The sequence below is a fragment of the Eumetopias jubatus genome, unplaced genomic scaffold, assembly GCF_037043125.1.
Source record: "Eumetopias jubatus isolate StellerSeaLion01/CBP00866 unplaced genomic scaffold, mEumJub1_p1.0 scaffold_4, whole genome shotgun sequence".
Lineage (NCBI taxonomy): Eukaryota > Metazoa > Chordata > Mammalia > Carnivora > Otariidae > Eumetopias > Eumetopias jubatus.
This window is the reverse complement of record NW_028274810.1, coordinates 85635018-85658794: the sequence shown is the minus strand read 5'-3', so window position 1 is coordinate 85658794 and position 23777 is coordinate 85635018. Positions and strand designations below refer to the sequence as shown.

Genomic DNA, 23777 nt, shown 5'->3' with positions numbered 1-23777 from the left:
ACACCAAAAAGATAGGAGAAACGGGACCCTGAAGTAAAGACATTGGATCCCAAAGATTACAGGTGGGGAGTTTTTGAAGTATGTCCATATTTAAGTGGAGATCGAAGAAGCCCAACTAAAATAACTCGGGATTGACAGTGACAACTGTGGACTGAACAAGTTCTTTTTAAAAGGGCTATTTTGAAGATTATGATTCTGACTTTGGAGGAACAACGGTGATTGGCAGCGGAAGGAATCACATGTAAAATTCCTTAAATAAAAATTTATTGACTTAAAAAAGATAGGAGGGAAATAACTTCAGAATAAAGAACAGCCTTCTACAGTGACTACATTTAGCTTTATGAAAAGCTCATTATATTATCATTACCTTTCCTGGAGAACTGGTGAAACTCTTACCTCTAGACTTGGAATTGAATCTTCAAGGCCCTTTCTTGGTACTGTTCTTCTCTGCTCTCAAGGTCTCTAACAGTTGCTGCTTTTGGATTTGCACAACTGTGAATTGCTAGTGTCCGAAGGCCACCTGGCCCAGCTGCAGGTCTTGTCTTCCTTTAGCCTTTTTCTCACATTGCTCTTTTCATGCTTCCATTCAACCCGTCATAAAACACACCTGCACATTACAAAGCCAATCATCCATCTACCTTGGGATTTCCACAGTGCCTTTCTTTTAACATTCAATTAAGCTAGTTAAGTCTCTGCACGTTTAACTTTTTTTTTTTAAGTTTATATTTTTAGTAATCTCTACACCCAGTGTAGTGCTTGAACTCATGACCAGGAGATCAAGAGTCACATGCTCTTCTGACTGAGCCAGCCAGGTGCCCCTGCACCCTTAACTTTTTAACATATATGTTGGCCTTACCAGATTTTCATTAATAAAATGGGGATTGACAGTACTAGGGAGAATTTCGAAAATGAACGAGATAACCAATTAATTCAACAAGTATTTACTTAGCTTTGGAATATAAAGATCGATAATAAAAATGTTCCTTGTCCTATAAGCAGTCTCAGATTTACTGGAGAAACAATATATAAGCCCAAGGCTTGGTTCTCTTAACCTGGGGTCCATGGGATAGATGGGCTTGGGGAAGGGGCTGCTCAATGAGATTGTTGGCAAAAATTGGGGTGCATGTACCTTTTTCTAAGGACAAAATTCATTACTCCCATTAGATTCTCAACTGAATCCAAAACTTCCAAAAGAAAAATAAATATTGATGTAAACAGTTTTAAGACACTAAAATGTTACAATAAGGAAATATGACTAATATTATGGGTGAACAAAGAATAGAGCACCTTTCTGCTTGGGGGAAGAAATAAGGCATCATTTGATGAGGGTCTCAAAGAGAGATAGGAGCTGGTAGGCAAGATGACAAGGGCATCTGAGGCAGAAAGAACTGCGTGTGCAGAGTCCTGGGTTCCAGAAAAAACATGTATTTGGGAAAAAGTTCAGTGTGGCTGGGGCATAAGTACATGGTGAGAAATACATAGGGCCAGGGAGTGGCAAACTTTGTATGTTGTGTAGACTACAGAGAACCAGTAGAAATCTTTAAAAATAGGGTTTTACCCTGTCAGTTGTGTGAAGGATGTAAACACTTCTCTCTTCCTGCCTTACTAAGGGGGTGACTTGGGCTGTGAGGTCTATTATTCCTGAAGGCTGGAAAGGTTTGAGAACCAGAGCTCAAGGACCCAGCCCCAGCCTACAGCACAATTCTGAAGAGTATGTAAAATCTGTCCTCTTGGCTGCTTCTTTTTCTCTCTTATGCCTACTCCTCATTTCATGTATCTGGAAGGACTACTTTGTTTCTACCTTCCAGAACTCTAAAACAACAGGACCAGAAGGGACCTTAGAATTTATTTTGATCCAACATCCTTATTTTATAGCCTTGGAAATAGGTTCTGAGTGAGGGAATGATTTACTTTCCCTGTCTCCTCTTCTATCTCTCTGGTTTGCTGTGGGACCTTTTGTTCTTCTCCCTCTCTTCTGAGGAAATTGCATGGATTCCTTTCACTTCCACTAACATCTCTACACCACAGATTCCAATAGCTGTATTCCCAGCTATGTTTTGCTCTCTGTGTCCCCTTCCCTTTGTTTACAGAACATTTCTTTTTTTTTTTTTAGATTTTATTTATTTATTTGACAGAGAGAGACACAGCGAGAGAGGGAACACAAGCAGGGGGAGCAGGAGAGGGAGAAGAAGGCTTCCCGCTGAGCAGGGAGCCCGATGCGGGGCTCGATCCCAGGACCCTGGGACCATGACCTAAGCCGAAGGCTGACGCTTGATGACTGAGCCACCCAGGCGCCCCTACAGAACATTTCTATGAGATACTTTATGCTCTCCTGAAACCCAGCATGTCCAAAGATCAATTTATGATCTTTCTCCACTCCCATAAATCTCCCCACATTAAAAAAATGCCACCTCGGGCGCTTGGGTGGCTCAGTCGGTTAAGCGACTGCCTTCGGCTCAGGTCATGATCCTGGAGTCCCAGGATCGAGTACCCACATCGGGCTCCCTGCTCGGCAGGGAGTCTGCTTCTCCTGACCCTCTTCCCCCCCCTGCTCTCTATCTCTCATTCTCTCTCTCTCAAATGAATAAATAAAATCTTAAAAAAAAATAAAAAATAAAAAAAATTAAAAAATGCCACCTCATCCACCCAATTGCTCAAATCAAATCAGGTATCATCCTTGATAACTCTTTCTCCTTTAGTGCCCTTCTCCCAGTCTAATCCATCACCAAGACCTCTCATTTTAGCTCCTAAAAATGTCCATTTTGTCCATTTCTAACTGTATTCACTGCCACTATGTTAGACCATTACCTTTTGCCTGGACTTCCTACAATCCTCTTCTAACTCCTAATCTACTCTCTTCTCCCTAGATCTATTTCCCACAGTGTAACCAGAAGGAACTTCTTAAAACATAAACCTGAGACTGCTATACTCCTATTAACTCTCTCCTAGCTGATCATCATTTGCAGCTAATGACTAAAGTCCCTGTTTTTCTTCTTTCTCTAGTCTCATCTGCTGCCACCCTCTCTCTCATTATGCGCCAGTCATGCTGGCCTTCTTTCTGCTCATCAGTGCCAAGCTCCTTCCCACATAGGGCCTTGGCACACAGGGTTCCCACACTTCCCTTCCCTCCTTGTCTGGTTAATTTCTGGTCATCCTTCAAGTTTTAGCTTGGCTAAAACTTCCTTGCCGCCCCCCCCCCCCACCTAGGCTAGCTCCATTGGTGCTTTCTCATTGCACTTTGCACAACTGTAATTGAATAACTCTTTGTTTACTGTCGTTTTGCCTGGTCTATAAATTTTGGGGGTAAGTGAACTCTTAAGACTGTCTCTCCAGGTGCGCAAGGGTGGCTCAGTTGTTAAGTGTCTGACTTTGGCTTGGGTCATGATCCCGGGGTCCTGGGATCCAGCCCCACAGTGGGCTCCCTGCTCAGCAAGAAGCCTGCTTCTCCCTCTCCCACTCCCCCTGCTTGTGTTCCCTCTCTCGCTGTGTCTCTCTCTGTCAAATAAATAACAATAAAAAAAAATCTTTAAAAAAAGAAAGACTTTCTCTCCAGCACATTGCCTGGCTCTCAGTAAATACTTGTTAAAAGAGGTATTGAGGGCTTTATCCACCCAGTGGCAAAGCTGAGGCTAGAATCCAAGCCCATTTCCAGAACAGTTTTCTTTTCTGAAACCATGAGGGGTCTATCCCGGTAAGATGACACCCCACACTCCAGACTTCCTCACGCTTTTCTCAGTGATTAAATGATCGGTCTTGTGTGTTCTCTTCAGGGGCCTGTTACAGCCAATCGGGAGAAGTAATACAGGTTTAGAGATTACCATTGCTTCAAGGATATTTGCATTTTAACTCCTGGGAACTCCTGGAGGACAGAAAATAACCGCAAAGGAACTACAGTAGTCTTCTTTTGTCCACGGGGCATATGTTCCAAGATCTCCCAGTGGATGCCTGAAACTGCAGCTAGTACTGAACCCTATATATACTGTTTTTTTTTTCTATTTATACATACCTATGATAAAGTTTATTTATTTACTTAATGATAAAGTTTAATTCATAAATTAGGTACAAGAGATTAACAATGATAATAAAACAAGTATAATAATATACTGTAATAAAAGTTATGTGAAGGTGGTCTCTCAAAAATATCTTATTGTAGCTTTCTGCACTCGTGGTCGTGGTGGTGGCAGTAGGCACACCTTGGACACGCAGTAGGATGCCAGCAAGTTTGTGGACCTGTACCTGTTGCAGAAATGCTCTGCAAGCTACTGCGTCATCAGTGTTGAGGACCACACGTTCATCCAGATGAACATGGCCGAGGTTAACAAGGTGACAGGCAGCTTCAAACGGCCAGTTATTTTATATTTTTTAAAGATTTTATTTTATTTTATTTACTTGAGAGAGAGAGAGAACACGAGCAGTGAGGAGGAGCAGAGGGAGAGGGAGAAGCAGGCTCTCCACTGAGCAGGGAGCCTGATGCGGGGCTTGATCCCAGGACCCTGAGATCACGACCTGTGCCGAAGGCAGACACTTAACGGACTGAGCCACCCAGGCGTGCCTCACATGGCCAGTTTAAAAAAAACCTATGCTCAGAGCCTGGGTGGCTCAGTTGGTAGAGTGACTGCCTTCGGGTCAGGTCATGATCCTGGAGTCCCAGGATCGAGTCCCGCATCGGGCTCCCTGCTCAGAGAGGAGCCTGCTTCTCCCTCTAACCCTCCCCCCTCTCATGTACTCTGTCTCTTTCTCTCATTCTCACTCTCTCAAATAAATAAATCTTTAAAAAATATATAAATAAATAAAAAACCTTTGCTACCTGGGAGGCCATTCACAGGTTAGGTGAGTCAGATGACTCCATCCTCTGACTGGCCGAGGCTGATGGCATCATTTCAAAGAACTTCTGACAGGAGAGGATTATGGATGTGGGATATTTGTCACAAATAAATAGTAACCCCCCAAAATATTGTAATATACTCACCCTTCTTGTGATGATGTGAGATGACAAAATGCCTACGTGATGAGATGATGTGAGGTGAACGATGTAGGCATTGTAACCTAGCATTAGGCTACTGTTGATCTTCTGACCACACGTCAGAAGAATCATCTGACCTGGACCACAGTTGACCATGGGTAACTGAAACCACAGAAAGTGAAACCTCAGATAAAGGGGAACTACTGTAAGAAAAATTTCAGGCATTAGAAATGTCATTGGAAGGAGGGAATTTTCACTATTATCCCTTAATGGATTATAGGAAAGGAATCTGCAGTGTACCAGACTTGTTCCTGTGGTGTTGTTTTTTAAAACTTTTTCTTCACAATAAAACTGTTAGGTAGATATTATTTTACCTTTATCAAATGAGGGAGACTCTGAAGGGTCTAGTAATTTACCTAATGTTACAAATCTGGTGGTGAGGCCAGTATTTAGTCCCTCCCCTTCCCAGGACATGATTCTTGGTCAATCCTCTTTTCATTGTATCGTACTGCTTTCGAGGGTAGGTGTAAGCAACTGCTTACAGTTTATACAAAAATCTGGGCTATGGGGTTAACTGACTATCTTTAAAAAGAAAAAGGATTACTAGGTTTCTTTTATTCCCTTTCTGGGATCTATGCTCTGATACTTGACATTTTACTGTCTCTACCAGAAGTCCATCACATATTGGTGCCTGACCTTATTCTTTCCAACTATAAATATGATTATGGGCAGAAAAAATGCTTTGAGCATTTTGAGCAAAATCATAATGCAAAATCCAAGATGCTGTGTTATCATTTATTTTACTAGAGTCCACCAAAGCCTCCTGTTTCCAGAGAGTGGATGGTATCAGGTTGACCCTTAGTAGTGCATTATTTATCTGTTTACTACTATTTGCAATAATAAAAGCTATTAGGAGGTGGGCTGTCCTAGGATCAAATATCCCTGCATGAGTTCGAGTTTGCTGCTGATGAAAAATGCTTTTGCCCATATTATGGATCTCCTCCGGATTTTGATTCCTGAATACAGGATTTCTTGTGGAGGGTGGAGGGACACTATTATGTTTCTCTTAGTGTCAGGTACACATGATTATTTAATAGCTTTGCGACCTTGGGCACATTGCTTGACCTCTCTGTTTCCCCAGTTGTCAGAGAGACTGAAGATTATTTGGGAGATGCTGCTACCTTTGAAATGTTTGAAAGCACCTATCAACAAAACCTAACCCACAGCAGGTATTCAAATAGAGTTAATTTCTCTCCTTCCCCAGATAAGGACATTCTCTCTTGAAGTCCATAGATTTATAGATTCTTGAGACTTGTTGAAAGTACACAGAACATTTTGTGTAGATGTATGAGGTGTGTTTTTCTTCGAAATAAAGGCCACAGTTTAACATATTATCGCGGTGGCCAAGACTTCCCTAAAAAAGGAGCTGTAGATTGTCCTCCCTGCCCAGGTGTGTTACTCAAATCTCTTTTGCAGGGTACCAGATTTTCTTGCGGATGTTTTTGTTCTCTGGGCACTCTTTTGCAGTCCAACAGAGGAGGATAACCAGGTTCCTGCTGGCAGTGGCGGTGGTGTGAATTTCTCGGGGCAGGGCCCCCATGAAGTTTCCCTGGGGGCTGTGACCCCTCTCAGGGTCCCCTCCCCATGGGGGTGGGGTGCCATTTGCAGCTGGGAAGCAGGTTTATTTTGAGGTCTCTCGCGCTCCGGGGGTCGGTTCCTAATTGAAAAACCGGCTTTTGTGGGTTTTCTCAAGCTAAAGCTACTCTCTCCAGGTGTGTTATTCAAAACCTCGTGGCGCGACCCTGGCCGCCCCCATCTTCCTATAGGCCCCAATCCGGAGGCGGTGGGGGCGGGGAGGCCGCACTCGCCGCTTCCGCTCCTCCAGACCACCAGAGGGCACTGCGGCCTCGTCTCTTCCTTCCCGGAGTGCTTCGCGCCGGGCCCCTTCCGCGTGGGTGAGTGAATGTGAGAGTCAGCGTCGCGCCGCGCGCGCCGTCCGCCTCCGCCGCTCGGCGCCCTTATTTCGGCTGCGAGGGGCGGGAGCGCGCGTAAAGGCATAGAGACGGGCGTTGAGCTCTCGGGCTAGAGCGTCGCCGAGTCGGAGCCGGAGCCCGAGCCGCGCGCTGTGTCTCTGCTGCGTCCGCCGAGGCCCCCGAGTGTCAGGGACAAAAGCCGCCACCGCGCCGCCTGCTCCCGCCGCCAGGGCTCATCCGCCGTCGCCGCCGCCCTGACGAGAGTCCACCGCTGTCGCCACCTGCGAGGATCCGAGAGCCATGTCGGCTAGCAGCCTCTTGGAGCAGGTACAGGCCCGGCCCGCATGCCTCGGCCATTGTGTGAGGCGAGAGGGAGCCCGACTAGGCCCGGGCCCGCCGCCCCCGGTCGGGCCGAGCCGAGGCGGCGCCTCTTGCGGGTCGGGTTTCGGGCCTCTCAGGCTGGCCGCGCCCAGCGCCTCGCCCTCAGCCCGCTCTCCCCGCTTCTCCCCGGGCCTCGGAGCCCCACCGACCGCGCCGCGTTGCCTCTTCTCAGCGGGCCTCGTTTTCTTCCTTGTTTCCTTCCCCTTCCTTGAAGCCCTGGTCCCCTCGCGTTGTTTCTGGCGTGTCCCCCGCTTTTTCTCCGCGGGCCGCCCCGCCGGCCTGCGCTTTTCCCCGCCTCCCATTTTCAGCCTCCCCCTCACCATCGTTCCTGACGCTTCCCCTCAGGCCTGCTCCTTTATTCCCTTCCCGGGCCCGGCTTTAATTTGTCTTTCCTTTTCCATTTCTTCCTCGGACGGCTTGCTGCTCGGCGACGTTTTCTTCGCCTGCAGAGACCAAAAGGTCAAGGAAACAAAGGTGAGCCCAGCTCCGCCGGTGGCCCTGGGCCGGGAGGGGGACGCCGAGTAGTGGGGGCGGGGTCTCCGGGAAGCGCCCCGGGGAGAGGACCTTTCCGAAGCCGCTTAGTTCGCAGGTGCCTCACACTTAAGTATTTGACCCTTTTGGTGTGTTCTTGCAGCTGGCGAACAGCTTTTCAGTGAACAAGGAGTAATTCATTAAGGGTGGGGGTGGATTCGGTTTTGAAAGGTCCCAGGTCCTTAGTTTCCTGTAGGTCTTAGAAGGCCTTTGTTTTTCATCCTCGTGGATCACACTCTGGAAGTACTCACATGTGATGGGGGAGGGGAAGCGGGAGGGAATGGAAATCTAGAGGAGCCAATAAAATGACCTTTTTAGATCAACTTGCTCGGGCTGGAGGGAGACATTTTCATTGACGAATATTGCTTAGCGTTCACTCTCCTCTTTATCCGTTTTTCTGAAATTCAAACTTATTTGCTCTGCTTAGTAAGGTTTTTCTTGGTTAGAATATATTTGCTTAATTTGGGAGGTAGATTGTACGATTGAGACACCCCTAATTTATTTGAATTTTTTTCCCTTCAGTACAAAATGGATCTGTACATCAGAAGGATGGATTAAATGATGATGATTTTGAACCTTACTTGAGTCCACAGGCAAGGCCCGTGAGTAGTTAACCATTTACATGCCTGATCAAAGAGTAATATACCGTATTTTTTCTCTGTCTTATCAATGAATCTCATTTTCAGGGGGTGACTTAATACCAGTCCATGTGTTGTAAACGGAGTTACTGAAATGCTATAGACTGTTTAGATTTCCATCTTTGTTGACAGCAAACATATTCTGAGATTAGAAGTGATAGCATCTTAGAGTATACTAACAGCACCTGTTAGTAATTTTCCTTACCAAGAATGTAACAGTGCAAAACTGAAGAATACTTTCCAGTTTAAGTATCCTTTTTACCCCCCAGACCTTTTTCTTTTAGGAAAACTGGATGTATATGTGATGGGGAAAAAAACTAATAAAAAATCACCTGAACTTTATTCAGTGCTGCAGAAACTGGAATCTTCCTTTTCATCTGGTCACTAGTTAGTGGGTTGTTAGGTTATCCTAACTTTTGGACCTAGGTATTCCTTTTTCAAGTTGAGATGTATCTGTGTCTTTATTTACTTTTTACCTTTTTCAAGTTGAGATGTATCTGTATCTTTATTTACTTTTTAAAGATTTTATTTATTTGACATAGACACAGAGAGAGAGGGAACACAAGCAGGGGGAGTGGGAGAGGGAGAAGCAGGCTTCCCGCCGAGCAGGGAGCCTGATGCGGGGCTCGATCCCAGGACCCTGGGATCATGACCTGAGCCGAAGGCAGACGCGTAACGACTGAGCCACCCAGGTGCCCCAAGATGTATCTATATCTTTAGAGACCAACTTTGTACATCTCCGGTTTCTTATAAGAGCTACAGGATTTATAAAATGGAGTTAAAGGAAGATAAAATACTGTTTAGCACAAATGAAGATCAAGAATGATTGAGGTTTTTGCCATGTAACCTTTTCTTCTAATTTTTTTAGGTCTATATGGGTTCATATATTAACTTGATCTGTGCATGTAGAAACTACTTTGATTTGTCAGTTCTTTTCTATTAATATTGTGGGTTCCAAAGATAAAACTCACAAGGTTGTAGCTAGTAAATATAAACCCACAGATTAATAAACCAAAAGGAAAACTTACAGTAACTCACCTAAGATACCCTGAAAAATGAAAAAGCTTATGAGACATTTATATAAATTCTGAGTGGATGCCATACGATAGATATAATAGTTTTGAAAACTTGACATACTGGTGCATGCCCATATTTGGACCTAATTCTTGCATAAAACTTTTAGATCCCTCATGTAAAATTTTCTCCACTGAGAGTATAGAAACCACTTAAGCAAGTGATTGGGAAAAGTTTTCAGAGAAGTCAACCAGTTAATCAGGAAAAGTAGGAAGGAAGTAGAGGAATGAACTATTTATAGGTTCCTGCTATTGAAGTAGTTTGCTTACATAATCATTATAACAGGGAGAGTGGGAGCATTTGGAAACATAATTCTAGGTAGTTCTTGTGAAACATTGTGTAATTCAGATTTTTGAGTTCAGGGGCATGTGGGAACCTGCCAGTTCAGGTGTAGGCATTCAGCTATATAATGGTATAACCTGTGATATTAAATGCATGTTTTTACTTCTCAAGTAAGCTAAAGCTTAAATGTCTTTAAAAAATTCGGGGCTGGGGGGTGGGAGTAGAAATTGTGGTTGAATAGACGGATAACTTGAGAATCTTTGTCCTTTGTAGTTTATCAAGAGTAATTCATCTACTTTTTAACCATTATTCATCACCTTATATTGGAATAATCCTTCAGGCTTAATCCATTGATTATAGACTGAATTGCTTATTCATAATGGATTTGAGTCTATTAAAATTTTAACACTATCTTCAGGAAATAGTCTTCTCTTACACTTGAGGGTATGTGTGAAAAGATTTAGGTTTTTTTTGTTTTTGTTTTGGTAAGGAAAATTTGGCAGAGAAAAGCACCATTTTATCAAACCACATTAGTTGAAACATTTAATTTTCAAGAGCTGTGTTTGGCTAGGGAGAAGTACTGTTGGCTTTGGTAATACAGACTTAAGGCCTGACATACTTATGGTCATCCAAGTTTCTTAAGAAAAAAATTCTTTATTCACTAGTTAATGGATTCTTATGTACCAGAGCTGCTATTTTAATTCTAGTGTAGTTAATATAGTGTTATATTAGTTTCAGGAGTGCAATAAAGTGATCCAACAATTTCATATATTAGTGCTCATCAAGATAAGTGTGCTCTTGTACCAGAGCTATTTTGAAGTTAGAGTAATCTATTTTGAGTTGAGCTGTATCCATACCTGTGAGACCAATCTTTTTATTCTATCTCCAGCTTCTCACTTAAGGGACTATTCTGTGAGTTATAGCATTTATAAAAAAGTTAAAATACTGTTCACAAACTTAGGTCAGGAATGATTGAGGTTTTTGCAATGCAGTCTGTCTTCTAATGTGTTGACTAGTAGAGTATAAGTTTATGTTTTTGGTTATTCCTTAGACTAATTCTTAAAGATACAGACTTTACAATGTTTTTGGAATTCTCCTACTTTTAATGGAAAAGTCAGGTGTGCATTTGAACTTACAGCCATTTTAGGTGAAGTAGAACAGGTAGCAACATTTTTCTAGTTTTAAACTCTGGAAGCTCTTGTGCATTTCCTTTCCAGGTTATAATTAAATAGTGGCATCTATTGATGTTCCCAAATGGTTTGCCAAGAGGCTAACAATGTAAACTAGGTGTAATGAACCTTGGTTTATGGTTGAGGAAGGCTGCACAGATTTTTGGGATAGAACTTGAAATTTCCAGTTTTTTTTGTGTTGTTTTATCTGTTAGAGTAGTATGGTTTTGATAGGAAACTCTTAGGAACACTCCTCTGATCTGCCAAAATTTGCACTCCTTAAATCCAGAGAGAACTGGTTTTAATAAAAGCATCTCAACACTTCTGTTGGTGAGATGTTGGGTTTTCCTTTTTTTGAATTATAGTGCTCAAGTTAAGGCCTATAAGTATGTCCTCAACTGTATAGTGCTTAAGTTAAGGCCTAAACTGTATGTCAGTTTAACTTGAAATGTTTAAACTTTCCAATTGTGAAACCAAAATCTCTTACAGTATAAGAATTCCAGCAAGTTTATGGGAAGAGACTACCTGAAATGGTCACTTGCTTTTTTAATTGAATTTGAATCAGATGAATGGTTGGGAGAGGAAATGTCATGATTGTTGTTTTATTAATTTTTGTGTTTTGTTTTGATTTGCCTTTTTTTTTTCCTTTCCACAGAATAATGCATATACTGCCATGTCAGATTCCTATTTACCCAGTTACTACAGTCCCTCCATTGGCTTCTCCTATTCTTTGGGTGAAGCCGCTTGGTCTACTGGGGGTGATACAGCCATGCCCTATCTAACTTCTTATGGACAGCTGAGCAACGGAGAGCCTCACTTCCTACCAGATGCAATGTTTGGACAACCAGGAGCCCTAGGTAGCACTCCATTTCTTGGTCAGCATGGTTTTAATTTCTTTCCCAGTGGGATTGACTTCTCAGCTTGGGGAAATAACAGTTCTCAGGGACAGTCTACTCAGAGCTCTGGATATAGTAGCAATTATGCTTATGCACCTAGCTCCTTAGGTGGAGCCATGATTGATGGACAGTCAGCTTTTGCCAGTGAGACCCTCAATAAGGCTCCTGGCATGAATACTATAGACCAAGGGATGGCAGCACTGAAGTTGGGTAGCACAGAAGTTGCAAGCAATGTTCCAAAAGTTGTAGGTTCTGCAGTTGGTAGTGGGTCCATTACTGGTAACATCGTGGCTTCCAATAGTTTGCCTCCAGCTACCATTGCTCCTCCAAAACCAGCATCTTGGGCTGATATTGCTAGCAAGCCTGCAAAACAGCAACCTAAATTGAAGACCAAGAATGGCATTGCAGGGTCAAGTCTTCCACCACCCCCAATAAAGCATAACATGGATATTGGAACTTGGGATAATAAGGGTCCTGTGGCAAAAGCCCCCTCACAGGCTTTGGTTCAGAATATAGGTCAGCAGCCAACCCAGGGGTCTCCCCAGCCTGTAGGTCAGCAGGCTAACAATAGCCCACCAGTGGCTCAGGCATCAGTGGGGCAACAGACACAGCCATTGCCCCCACCTCCACCACAGCCTGCCCAGCTCTCAGTCCAGCAACAGGCAACTCAGCCAACCCGCTGGGTAGCACCTCGGAACCGTGGCAGTGGGTTCGGTCATAATGGGGTGGATGGTAATGGAGTAGGACAGTCTCAGACTGGATCTGGATCTACTCCTTCAGAACCTCACCCAGTGTTGGAGAAGCTGCGGTCCATTAATAACTATAACCCCAAGGATTTTGACTGGAATCTGAAACATGGCCGGGTTTTCATCATTAAGAGCTACTCTGAGGACGATATCCACCGCTCCATTAAGTATAATATCTGGTGCAGCACAGAGCACGGTAACAAGAGACTGGATGCTGCTTATCGCTCCATGAACGGGAAAGGCCCCGTTTACTTACTTTTCAGTGTCAACGGCAGTGGACACTTCTGTGGCGTTGCAGAAATGAAATCTGCTGTGGACTACAACACATGTGCAGGTGTGTGGTCCCAGGACAAATGGAAGGGTCGTTTTGATGTCAGGTGGATTTTTGTGAAGGACGTTCCCAATAGCCAGCTGCGACACATTCGCCTAGAGAACAACGAGAATAAACCAGTGACCAACTCCAGGGACACTCAGGAAGTGCCTCTGGAAAAGGCTAAGCAGGTGTTGAAAATCATAGCCAGCTACAAGCACACCACTTCGATTTTTGATGACTTCTCACACTATGAGAAACGCCAGGAGGAGGAAGAAAGTGTTAAAAAGGTAACTAGTTTACCATTCTTAAGACTTTCAGGGAAGGAGAAGGAACTAGAGAGAACAGGAGAGGTATTCTTCTGAATGGTTAATAAAAGCTCTGTAAATAACAAACGTATCACTTAACAGTTCAAGCCTTTATGGAAGTATAATTGGTGTTACTGTTTGACTTAGTGTGTAGAAATGTGAGCTTAAAATAATGGAAAGCACAAACTGTAGAGAAACTAAATTTAAATGATGCAAAAGAGGTGAAGAACAAGGCCAGAAGAAATGCAAAAGGAATAATTGAGGTGATAGAACCACGGAAATTCAAGTAGGAAAGGATTGAGGCTGTAATATGGCAGAGAAAAGGTAAAGGTTCTGTTATAATTAACTTTTGGCCTAACTCGGATAAGGTGGTTAAGTCAGGAGTTGGTGTGTCACCAAGCCCTGACATCGCTTTCTCCTTGCCTCTGACTACGGGCAGTATTAGGGTATTTTTCAGAACTTTTTCCTTGTTCCTGTCTTTCTTAGTGTTCTGCTTAATTTTTCCTAAACCCTTTTCCCATTTGAAAAGGTAGTGTGTATTATATAAAACTTGGAAAACAGATAATCAGAAAAAGCTGATCTCTTGCTTTTAAAATTCTGTTGTATTCCTGGAGAGTAACCTCTTGTTTCCCTTCTGTAACAAGTAACAATCTTGGGCAGAGGGATGGAGAGTAGGTCCAAACTAAAGAGTTGGAATTTATTGGAAAGTGTTGATAATGCTTGGTCTGTGTGTATTGAGTGAATGTAAACTTTAAGACCATAGAGAATGGTGAAATACTGGTTGGTGCAGAGCATGTGTTATCTAGGACTTAGATATATTTAAATGTAGGAAGTAGGTGAAAAGATGATTATGGGCAAGGAGACTTTTTTTAAAGATTATATATTAATGATAGAATCCTAAGTGGTTAGTTTCAAATGTAAAATAAAGCCTATTAAGCTTATGTAAATGTATTTTTCTTTTCTTTTTTTAATTTATTTGACAGAGCGCGCGCAGGCGCAGTGTCAGGCAGAGGGTGAGGGAGAAGCAGCCTTCCTGCTAAGCAGGGAGCCCTATGCAGGGCTCCATCCCAGGACTTTGGGATCACGACATGAGCCGGAGGCAGATGCTTAATCAACTGAGCCACCCGGGAGCCCCTAAATATATTTTTCTTATATTTGTCATGAATTCATAGAGATTTTATATATTTGGTCTGGGCTCTGAGGCACTTGTTAGGCCTCTGTAAAAGCTTATTTTTTGAGCAGAAGAAGGAGGGCTCTTTGGTTAGATTCTCCACCTCCATAACAGAATCAGAGGTGCGTAGTCGTCCAATTAAAGCAGGATGGTTGCCATTTTACGTAAAACTTCTAGTGTGTGCGGATGAATAAAAAATGGAGATGTGTTTGTCAGTGATGCTAGAAGTATAGAGCCACATTACTGAAAAGTTCAGTCAGAAAAAACTCTTTTTTGTCCTTTAAATTCCTCTTTTCCATTCCCCAAAGTTTAATGGTTTAACTTAAAGTGTGCCATAATCTTGAGGAAAATTGTTTACTGATTATTTCACCAGACATCTGAAAAGCTCTAAAGATGTTTTAACAGGCTCCTTTATCTAGAGGAACTCAAGGATGGGATGCCATGACCTTTTAAGCATCATGTAGTTTCATAGCAGATTATCAGTGTGTATGAGGGGTATCCAGGTGCTTAGTTTAACCACTTGAAACATGCATAATATCAATCCCATATTATGCATCTGCTTGCTTTCATCTGCAAAGTTCTGTCCTACATCTTGTGATTAAAAATAGGAAGGCAAAAAAATAAAAAGAGGAATTCCTGACAAAGATAGGAATGTGTTTTCAGGAATGTACAGCATAAATGATCAACTTGTATGTGTTAGAACTTGTGGGGAAACTTAGAATTAAAAATGAAGTAGCAAATTTGAGGGCTGTTTATTTTTTTAAAAGATTTTATTTATTTATTTGACAGAGACACAGCAAGAGAGGGAACACAAGCAGGGGCAGTGGGAGAGGGAGAAGCAGGCTTCCTGCTGAGCAGGGAGCCCAACGTGGGGCTCCATCCCAGGACGCTGGGATCATGACCTGAGCCAAAGGCAGACGCTTAACGACTGAGCCATCCGGGGGGCGCCCCAGGGCTGTTAATTTATGTAGATTTTTAATCAGGTTTATGTTTGTATTAAATTCACTTGAGTGGTTCAGCGAATAATAATTCAGCTTCATAAGGAGGTGTAAGATTCACGTGTTGGAATTGACCAGCTTTGTGATGTTTTCATAGTGAGTAGTAATAAGGTTTAAGGTCTTTGTTAAGCCAACTAATGGATCTTTTCTTAAAGCCATTCCATAAAGACTTTTGATGAATGAGTATACTAATTGTTCTCAGGCTGGTGAACAAACCACCAAAAATAAAAAAAATAAAGCTTCGATTATACTTGTATCAGATTACTTTTTAGTTTACCTTCTGTGAGAAGAGATGGCTGGGGTTTCAGGAAGGTCCCTATAATTGCTTCTAAACCCAGTTACCATTTCAGTCAGTATTGGCTTACTTCTCTTGCCCACTGTTATCCTTAACATTCTTACATAACTGATGTAAAGCCAGTCTTTATTAGGCTTCCAAGACAAGATTCATGAGAGTCAAATTGTTAGCTCATTCAGACTTCTTTGGGTGGGGTGTTTGTATGTGCACTTTTGTATTATTTACGAAATTGCAAAAAATGGTGCCAGATGGGCATGGTAACTCAATAAGTGGGGAAGTAATTAAGCTTCATCCTGAAAATGATGTCACAGCTATTCTAAAGTTCCATGATTGGGCATGTGTCTTGGCGGAACACACTGAAGCAGAACTTCAGCCATTTTTGGCTAGTATTACTGACTTGTTCTGTTCCATGTTGTAATTCAGTATCGTAGAACCTTCAAGCATTGGATCTATTCAGCTTGAAACTTCAGCAAACTTTAGGGATATCTTCCATATGTGGTTTACTCTGTCGTATACTTCAGGTAATATTTTGTAACCTATTTTCTGCATTTATTTAGAACCTTTCTCTAATTGTTAAGTATTCTATGACATCACTTTTGATGGCTTCATAGTATTCTATCATAGATTTATTATAATTTACCAATCCTTAATTGTTAGATTTGTCAGCTTCTTTATATTTTTTTCCAGCTAAAATAACACTGCAGTGAACATCCATTGATAAAAATACTGATTCACATCTGTCCTTCAGTGTTATTGCTGGCTCAAAGGGTCTGTGCTTTTTGAAGTCTTGACTGTGCTGTATATTGCCACATGGGCCTCTTTGTTTCTGAAAGATATTTTTGAAAGAATTATTGTCAAAAGAAGACAAGAGTGAGTTAACCTCTTTGTTTCAACTTGAGAATAGCCTGGCATAAAGGGAGAGTTATTTCCTGCATAAATGATGCGATATGTTTTTATAAACTTCGTAATAGTTGGTTTAATTTTTGTTTTATGTTTCCAGCCTTTTAACTATAGGTAAAAATAAGAATAGTAGAGGGGACCAGTGATTGCCTAATTTTCTTAAAGCCTAGCCCAATGTTAGACTCAGTCTCAGGCAGTTGGATAAATGATTTTTCTGAATAACTGGAAAGCTAATGGGAGAGGGAAAGATCTAGAGAAGATGTGATTATTGTGATAATGGCTCAAGGTGTATATTTTTAAAAATGTTACTGCTATTAAGTGAAAATAGCAGTATTTCTTAAAGACCTCTAGTAGTACTCCTATTTTCAAGCAGAAGACTTGAAAATAGTGACTTGGAGTATGTTTGGATAAACTTAAGATTTATTATGCTGCTTAAGAATTGAGATGAAGCTATATATCTTTTCTTTACTGTGTGCTAGATACCACCGAGAAATCTGGAGTGTATTGTCAGGGAGCCTTATGTTAGTGACAGGTCAGCATACAAAACAAAGTGTTTTCTCAAGATGTGTACGGGGTGCCAGTTTGGAAGTGAGGACTGCCTAACCCAGCCTGGGGTGTGGGTGAATTGGTCACAGAAGAAATCCTGGAAAAGGTGATCTTTGAGCTGAGCCTTGAAAGATGTATAGAAGGTAGCCAAAGGTGTTTGGGGAAGAATGAACATAGATTCAGGACAGCCCACATCTGTGACACTGTATAGATGATAATTTGGAGCAAGAAGTCCTGTACAATTTAAGAGCAAGTCTAATTGGTATTTGTGGAGTGGGTTTCTCCACAGTGGAAGCTTGTTGGAGATTAGATTAGGAAAAGGGAGTTGAACGAAAAAAATTTTTTTAAAGATTTTATTTATTTATTAGAGAGCGAGCGAGAGAGAAACAGCATGAGAGGGGAGAGGGCCAGAGGGAGAAGCAGGCTCCCCGCTGAGCTGGGAGCCCGATGTGGGACTCGATCCCAGAACTCTGGGATCATGACCTGAGCCGCTTAACCAACTGAGCCACCCAGGCACCCATTGAATGAAATATTTATGCAGTTAGTTTGCTAAAGTAGGAAACTGAGAAAGGCACAAAGTTGGTTTAAAAAAATTCTAGAGTTTGAAAGAAAGTATGATTTAATTTGAATCAGGATGGAGGAGCTTCTTGATGTTACCTTTTCTTAAGTTTTTATTTTAATTCCAGTTAGTTAACATACAGTGTTAGATTAGTTTCAGGTGTACAATATAGTGGTGATTCAACAATTCCATAAATCATCCAGTGCTCTCTTTGTTGTTATCTTTGCGTGGAAGGCAATGGGAAGCTTGTAGAATTAAAGGTGAACTAGTATATGGTAATAACAGATACCATTGCTGAATACATAACAGCTCACTTCTTCCAGTGATGTGTTTCATACACATTATTTTGTTTCTCATCCCTTAGTGTTTATCAGAATGGTTAGCTTAGAAGAGATGATTTGGAAGGGGAATATGATAGCTGTTGTCAAATGCCTATAAGACTGGTAGGTTTAGGGGTGTCAGGCTGGCTCAGTCGGCAGAGCACATGATGTCTGGATCTCAGGGTCACAAATTCAAGCCCCATGTTGGGCATAGATATCACTTAAAAAAAAAAAAAAGACTGGTAGGTTTATTCTGCATGCCAGAAGACAGCACCAGAACCAGTGAATAGAGGTTATAGGGAGGAAGATTTTTGTAAATAGAAGGGAGAACTTTCTAAAAATGGAGTTCTTAATCACAGGAGGGTTTCAAGAAGAGACCAAAAGAACTTTTACTAGATATGTTCTAGAGAAGATTAATACGTGGAATAGTCTAGACCAGAGAAACCAAGAATAAGAGGGTTAGCCAGCCCAAGATAACATTTGAAATTCATGGAGAGGAATGGATGCTACTAAACTGAGGTCTTTTTAGGAAGGTTATTTCTGTTTTGTAATTTTTGACCTAATTACTTATTACATATAAAAAACAAAGGACTTGAGGCTGGAAGGACATGGATGACAGAAAGGATTGATACATTCCCAGTAAATCTTAGTGCAGATAAAGTATATGGATAGTTATTTTTTAAAATATTTACTGCATTAGTATTAATGAAAAAATTGTTACTTTAAACATGCTGAAGAGGAGGGGGTGCCTGGGTGGCTCAGTCGGTTAAGCACCTGCCTTGGCTCAGGTCATGATCCCAGGGTCCTGGGATCCAGCCCTACCTTGGGCTCCCTGCTCATCAGGGAGCCTGCTGCTCCCTCTCTCTGCTCCTACCTTGTCTTGTGCTCACACACTTGCTCATTCTTTCTCTCTCTCAAATAAATAAAAAGCTTAAAAATATAAAAAATTATTAGAAGTGTTTCCTTTTTCTTAAAACCCAGTTTTCCTATGGTGTTGATGCAAGTAATATTTCTTTTTTTTTTTTTAGAGAGGAGGGGTAGGGGCAGAAGGAGAAGGGAGGATCTTAAGCAGGAGAGATCTCATGACCCTGAGATCCTGACCTGAGCCAGAATCAAGAGTTGGACACTTAACTGACTGAGCCACCTAGGTGCCCCAATGTTTCTCTTTATAAGGAAGTTTTTTGGGTTTGTTTTTTTCTTTATGGCCATCTTCCTCCTAACCCTTTGATTCGGGCATTTACTCCCCTCCTCTGTTGGGAAATATTTGAAGCTGTCAACCTTGGCTCCATTTTCTTTTTCTTTTTTGAGTAAGTTCTGTGCCCAGTGTGGGGCTTTTAACTCATGAGGCTGAAATCAAGAGTCACACGTTCCACTGACTGAGCTAGCCAGGCACCCCTGCTCTATTTTCAGCTTGAGAAAAAAATTAAAAATATCCAAGTAAAATTTGTGATACAAAAGTTAGAAAGAAAACATCACTTTAGCCAAATATGTTTTCTTATTAAATTCTTAGAGAATTAAATAACCATGGTGTATTGTTCCTTTCCATTAAATATTTCTCCCCTCCACCACTGGTTTAAGTTGCCTCTTCAGAATTAATGGAATGCTGGGTATCGTATCCTGGTTTTTTTTGTTGTTTTCTAAAAATAATTTTATTTATTTGCTAGAGAGAGCGAGAGAGTACAAGCAGGAGGAGTGTGGCAGGCAGAGGGGAGAAGGGGGCCTGATGTGTGATTCGATCCCAGTACTCTGGGATCATCACCTGAGCCGAAGGCAGCCGCTTAACCGACTGAGCCACCCAGGCATCCCTGGGTATTGTTTTTTTTTTTTTTTTAAAGATTTTATTTATTTATTCACGAGAGACAGAGAGAGAGAGAGAGGCAGAGGGAGAAGCAGGCTCCCAAGGAGCAGGGAGCCTGATGTGGGACTCGATCCAAGGACCCTGGGATCATGACCTGAGCCGAAGGCAGATGCTTAACCATCTGAGCCACCCAGGCGCCCCCTGGGTATTCTGTTTTAATTTAGATGGCAAACCTGAACTTTCTGTAAAATTCTAAGGCTGTTTATGTCTACTTCTGTCTTGCAGATAAGTTTACTTGTCTCTCTGCCAGAAGGGTTAAGGAAATTCTATTTGTGTTCCTCATCACCTTCCTTGTTTTGTGGATAGATAAAATGCCTTTCTGCAGCCCCTTAAAGGAGGACTAGAAGAGAATAGATGACACTGAATTTGGATCTCCTTGAACCATGCCCTTTGTTTGTATTCATCTTTGAACAAATGTTTGTGTTAATTGATAAACAAGGTACCATCTTTGCCATAGGAAGGCAAAGAGGACAACAAAATGGATAAAATACGGGATAATAGCTGTAATAGAGGGATGAAGAAATGGTTTTCTGAACAAGAGTGATAAATTTGGGGAAATTAAGGAAGGCTTCATGGAGGAAATAACATTTGAACCATGTCAGATAGAATGAGTAATAAGCACTCAGGTGATAGCACAGTGCCTGGCACATAGTACATATAAAAGTTTAGTATATTCTCATTTTGTAAGAAGCAGCAGCCTCAAAGAGGTTATTTGTATAAGTTCTTATTGCTTAATAAGTGGTGGTTTGGTATTTCAGTTATGTCAGTTATGTGGAGCTGGCTAATTGTGAGCTGTTTAGCTTTTAAGAATTTTAGCGGGGCGTCTCGTTGGCTCAGTTGGCTCAGGTCATGATCCCAGGGTCCTGGGATCTAGCCACACATCGGGCTCCCTGCTCAGCGGGGTGCCTGCTTCTCCCTCCCCCTTTGCCACTTCCCCAGCTTGTGCTTTCTCTCTCTCAAAGAAATGAATAAAATCTTAAAAAAAAAAAAAAATTTTAGCAAGCTGGCTGTTAAACAGGGGCTCTTGGGTGGCTCAGCGGGGAGCATGCTTCTCCCTCTCCCACTCCCCCTGCTTGTGTTCCCTCTCTCGCTCTCTTTCTCTGTCAAATAAATAAATCTTAAAATCATTATTAAATGACATAAAATTAAATTCATTACATTAAAAGTCTTTTTTTTAAATTTTTTTTTAAAGATTTTATTTATTTATTCATGAGAGACAGAGAGAGAGGCAGAGGGAGAAGCAGGCTCCCAAGGAGCAGGGAGCCCGATGCGGGACTCGATCCCAGGACTCTGGGATCATGACCTGAGCCGAAGGCAGACGCTTAACCATCTGAGCCACCCAGGCGCCCACATTAAAAGTCTTTTTTTAAATACATTATAGGGGTGCCTTGATGGCTCAGTCATTAAGCGTCTGCCTTTGGCTCAGGTCATGGTCCCAGGGTCCTGGGATTGAGCCCCGCATCAGGCTCCCTGCTCTGCAGGAAGCCTGCTTCTCCCTCTCCCACTCCCCCTGCTTGTGTTCCCTCTCTAGCTGTCTCTCTCACTGTCAGATAAATAAATAAAATCTTTTAAAAAAAAATACATTATAAAATTACAATTAAACTACATAAACTTACTATGTAGCTATTATTACTGTTTAACCATAATAAACACTCAAATTTATCACTCTTGAGATTATTTGTATCTATTGTATCGATACATGATACGGTATATAAACAATATATAATACATAGCTCTGCCATGTTATTTACACCATGAAATTGACAAACGCTGGGACGCCTGGGTGGCTCAGTCAGTTAAGCATCTGCCTTCCGCTCGGATCATGTTCCCGGGGTCCTGGGATCGAGTCCCACATTGGGCTCCTTGCTCAGCGGGGAGCCTGCTTCCCCCTCTGCCTGCCACTCCTCCTGCTTGTGCACTCGAGTGCTTTCTTGCTCTTGCTCTTTCTCTCTCTCACTCTGACAAATAAAATCTTAAAAAAAAAAAAAGAAAATTGACAAATGCTATGTATACAAATCAGGACTTGGTTTTTGTTAATTGTCTGCCTTAAAGTGATAGAGAAAATATTAATGCAGATTAAATTTAAGTGTGTCATGTCTGTAGCTCTGCATATTTTGAATAGCACAAAAATTTGAGAAAATAGTCTTCCAGCATTTGAAAATTATTATCCGGTTTAACAGAGAAGTTGCTCAAATTATGGATGAACTAGTGAAGTTCTGACATGTTTTCATTTCACTTTTGTCTTAACAAATGATAAATGAAAATATGTTGGAACTACATCTGAATAGATACAGAACTCTCTCAGGCCCCAAAGCCCATGGACCTTTACGTGGAGTTTGCCAGATAGAAAAGTGGGGAGGGCATTCTAGGAGGAGGAGACAGCATGTTCATAAACATGATCTCATGAACGCTTAGGTTATGTTTTCAGAATAATAAGAAGTGGAAAAGAATGGTAATTGGTAAAGCTGGAGAGATTGGTTGGGCCCAGCAATATATGAAGGGCTTTGTTTTTTTCCCCACTTTTTTTTTTTTTTTAAAGTAGGCTCCGCACCCAGCATGGAGCCCACTGCAGGGCTCCATCTCAGGGGCTGAAATCAAGAGTCACATGCTTAATCGACTGAGCCACCCAGGTGCTCCGGGGCTTTGCATTTTTTTTTTTTTTAAGATTTTATTTATTAGAGGGAGAGCGAGCCAGTGTGCATGAGCAGGGAGAGGGACAATGGGAGAGGGAGAAGCAGGTTCCCTGCTGAGCAGGGAGCCCCACTCGGGTTCCTAGGACCCCAGGATCATGACCTGAGCCAAAGGCAGATGCTTAACCAACTGAGCCACCTAGGCACCCTGGGGCTTTGCATTTTTATTAGATACTTCTGTTTTAGTTGGATTGTAAGGGATGGTAGTTATGTGGAATGACAGTGTGGAGGATGGGAAGGGTGAAATGCTTACTGAGCACTGATTTGTTAGCCACTTTCATATGAGTCTTCTTTTAATCCCCATACCAACCTTGGAAGGCCATATCTCATAGTTACAGATAGGAAAATGGAAACCCATGTTAGCAACTTAACTAAACTCATCTATTAAATGACAGGTGTAGGTGGCTCAAAGACCACATCAGAGGCTTTAACAGGTTTGGAAGAAAAAGACCATGAGACCTGAACCAAAACAATGATGGGAAAGGTGGATTTGAAGAATGTAGACATATTTCCTGACTCTAGGTACTGTAAAAAAAAAAAAAAAAGATGAGCAGCAGGTTAAACTTGGGTTTGGAGATGTGTTGTCTTTTAGAAATAGTGTTAGGGGTACCTATGGGGGACAGTAAGGTGATAGTAGGGTCTGGAGCTCAAGAAAGAAATTAGAGTTTTATTTAGACTTCAGTAGAGGCAGAGGCATGAAAGAGTATAAGATGTCAAGAATATTGGTAATAAAAATAATGGCTGAAATTATTGAACACTGTATAGTATCTAGCACACATCTGTCCTGAATACATATTTGTAAGTTTTCATTTAATTCTTATATTATTGTTAGGTAGGTGCAACTGTCTAATTCTACAGATAAAGACACTGAAGCACAAAAAAGAATAATTTTGTAAAGTCACATGAACTGAGAAAGGAGAGCTGGTGTACCTGTTTCTGCAGTGGGGTTCTAGAGCTAGAGCCAACACACAATAAGAGAAGAGGGCCAAAGGAAGAACCCCTGTAACACAATTTAAAGGATGGGTTAAAGAGGGAGCAGTGGAGTATGATCAACTTATTCAGAAGTTGCAGAGAGGTAGCTGATGATTGGAAATGCCAGTGGCTGTCTTTTGAATAAAAGTAACATGAGAGGGCTTTGTTGTAAGGTATTTGAAAGTTTTGGTGTCCAT

At 41.9% G+C, this 23777-nt stretch overlaps 1 protein-coding gene and 1 pseudogene across 2 annotated transcripts in view; both read left to right on the top strand.

Moving 5' to 3' along the window:
• Nucleotides 1-1070: 1070 nt before the first annotated feature.
• On the top strand, nucleotides 1071-5201 carry LOC114217064 (small ribosomal subunit protein eS21 pseudogene; annotated as a pseudogene).
• Nucleotides 5202-7025: 1824 nt separating this feature from the next.
• The window catches only part of YTHDF2 (YTH N6-methyladenosine RNA binding protein F2), a 33017-nt gene continuing 16265 nt past the window's right edge, over nucleotides 7026-23777 (top strand). The window contains exons 1-4 of one of the 2 annotated variants that reach the window (XM_088022526.1): nucleotides 7026-7263; nucleotides 7767-7791; nucleotides 8371-8441; nucleotides 11667-13253. In XM_088022526.1, the coding sequence (XP_087878652.1) occupies nucleotides 7237-7263; nucleotides 7767-7791; nucleotides 8371-8441; nucleotides 11667-13253 (1710 nt within the window). In that variant the 5' untranslated portion in view covers nucleotides 7026-7236. Of the gene's footprint in view, nucleotides 7264-7766; nucleotides 7792-8370; nucleotides 8451-11666; nucleotides 13254-23777 lie in introns of both variants that reach the window. The other variant, XM_028113873.2, reaches the window with a different exon arrangement.